The 634-nt window shown below is 56.6% G+C and overlaps 1 protein-coding gene across 1 annotated transcript; it reads left to right on the forward strand.

The window, feature by feature from the left end:
- Positions 1–20: 20 nt before the first annotated feature.
- Positions 21–504, forward strand: ACA1_277120 (uncharacterized protein; the record flags this gene model as incomplete). The annotated part of the gene is made up of 2 exons (XM_004344507.1): positions 21–214; positions 423–504. Coding segments are annotated over 2 exons (276 nt in total), but the record flags the coding sequence as incomplete, so codon positions are not given.
- Between the last annotated feature and the right edge of the window lie 130 nt (positions 505–634).

Raw genomic sequence — 634 nt, forward strand, 5'->3', positions numbered from 1 at the left:
TGGTGGTGGCCGAGGAGGAGGGGACGGCTGACGTTCACAAGGCCGAGAAGAAGACGAAGCACCCGCAGGAGAACACCGACGGCAAGCCGGCCAAGAAGGAGCACAAGGAAGCAAGCGCGCCTCGCGACCAGACGAAGAAGAAGAAAAAGAAGAAGCCAACCAACAGCCGAGAGAGTTTCAAGGACCCCCGCGCGCCCATCTACAGCGCACAGAGGTGCATTGGACCTTGCGCGCTGTGTGCACATAATTTGATGTGCCCCTGCTAACCACGCACCACGCACCACACACACAGCCCACTCGAGAGTCCTCGCATTGTGGAAGGCCGATCGCGCAGCTCTTCGTTTGGAGCGTCCAGGTTTGTTTCTGCTGCTTAGGCCATGCAACGTACGTAGCCTGTCTGACCTTCCTTTTCCCTAAAACAGGGACAAGGTGACTGTCGTGGACTTTGTGAGCACCATCCGTGCCAGCGGCAAGCAGCAGCCTTCAGCAGGGAAGCACCACTGATGCGATGCGCTGGGGCTGTTTCGGTGCAATCATTGATTTTAGGGTGTTGTGGTGAAGTGAACAACGAAAATATACGGCAGACCATGTTATGTTGGTTAGGCGGAGAAGTAGAGGAAGGAGGAGGCGGAGC

This window comes from Acanthamoeba castellanii, assembly GCF_000313135.1.
Source record: "Acanthamoeba castellanii str. Neff unplaced genomic scaffold scf7180000084776, whole genome shotgun sequence".
NCBI classification, from domain to species: Eukaryota; Discosea; order Longamoebia; family Acanthamoebidae; genus Acanthamoeba; species Acanthamoeba castellanii.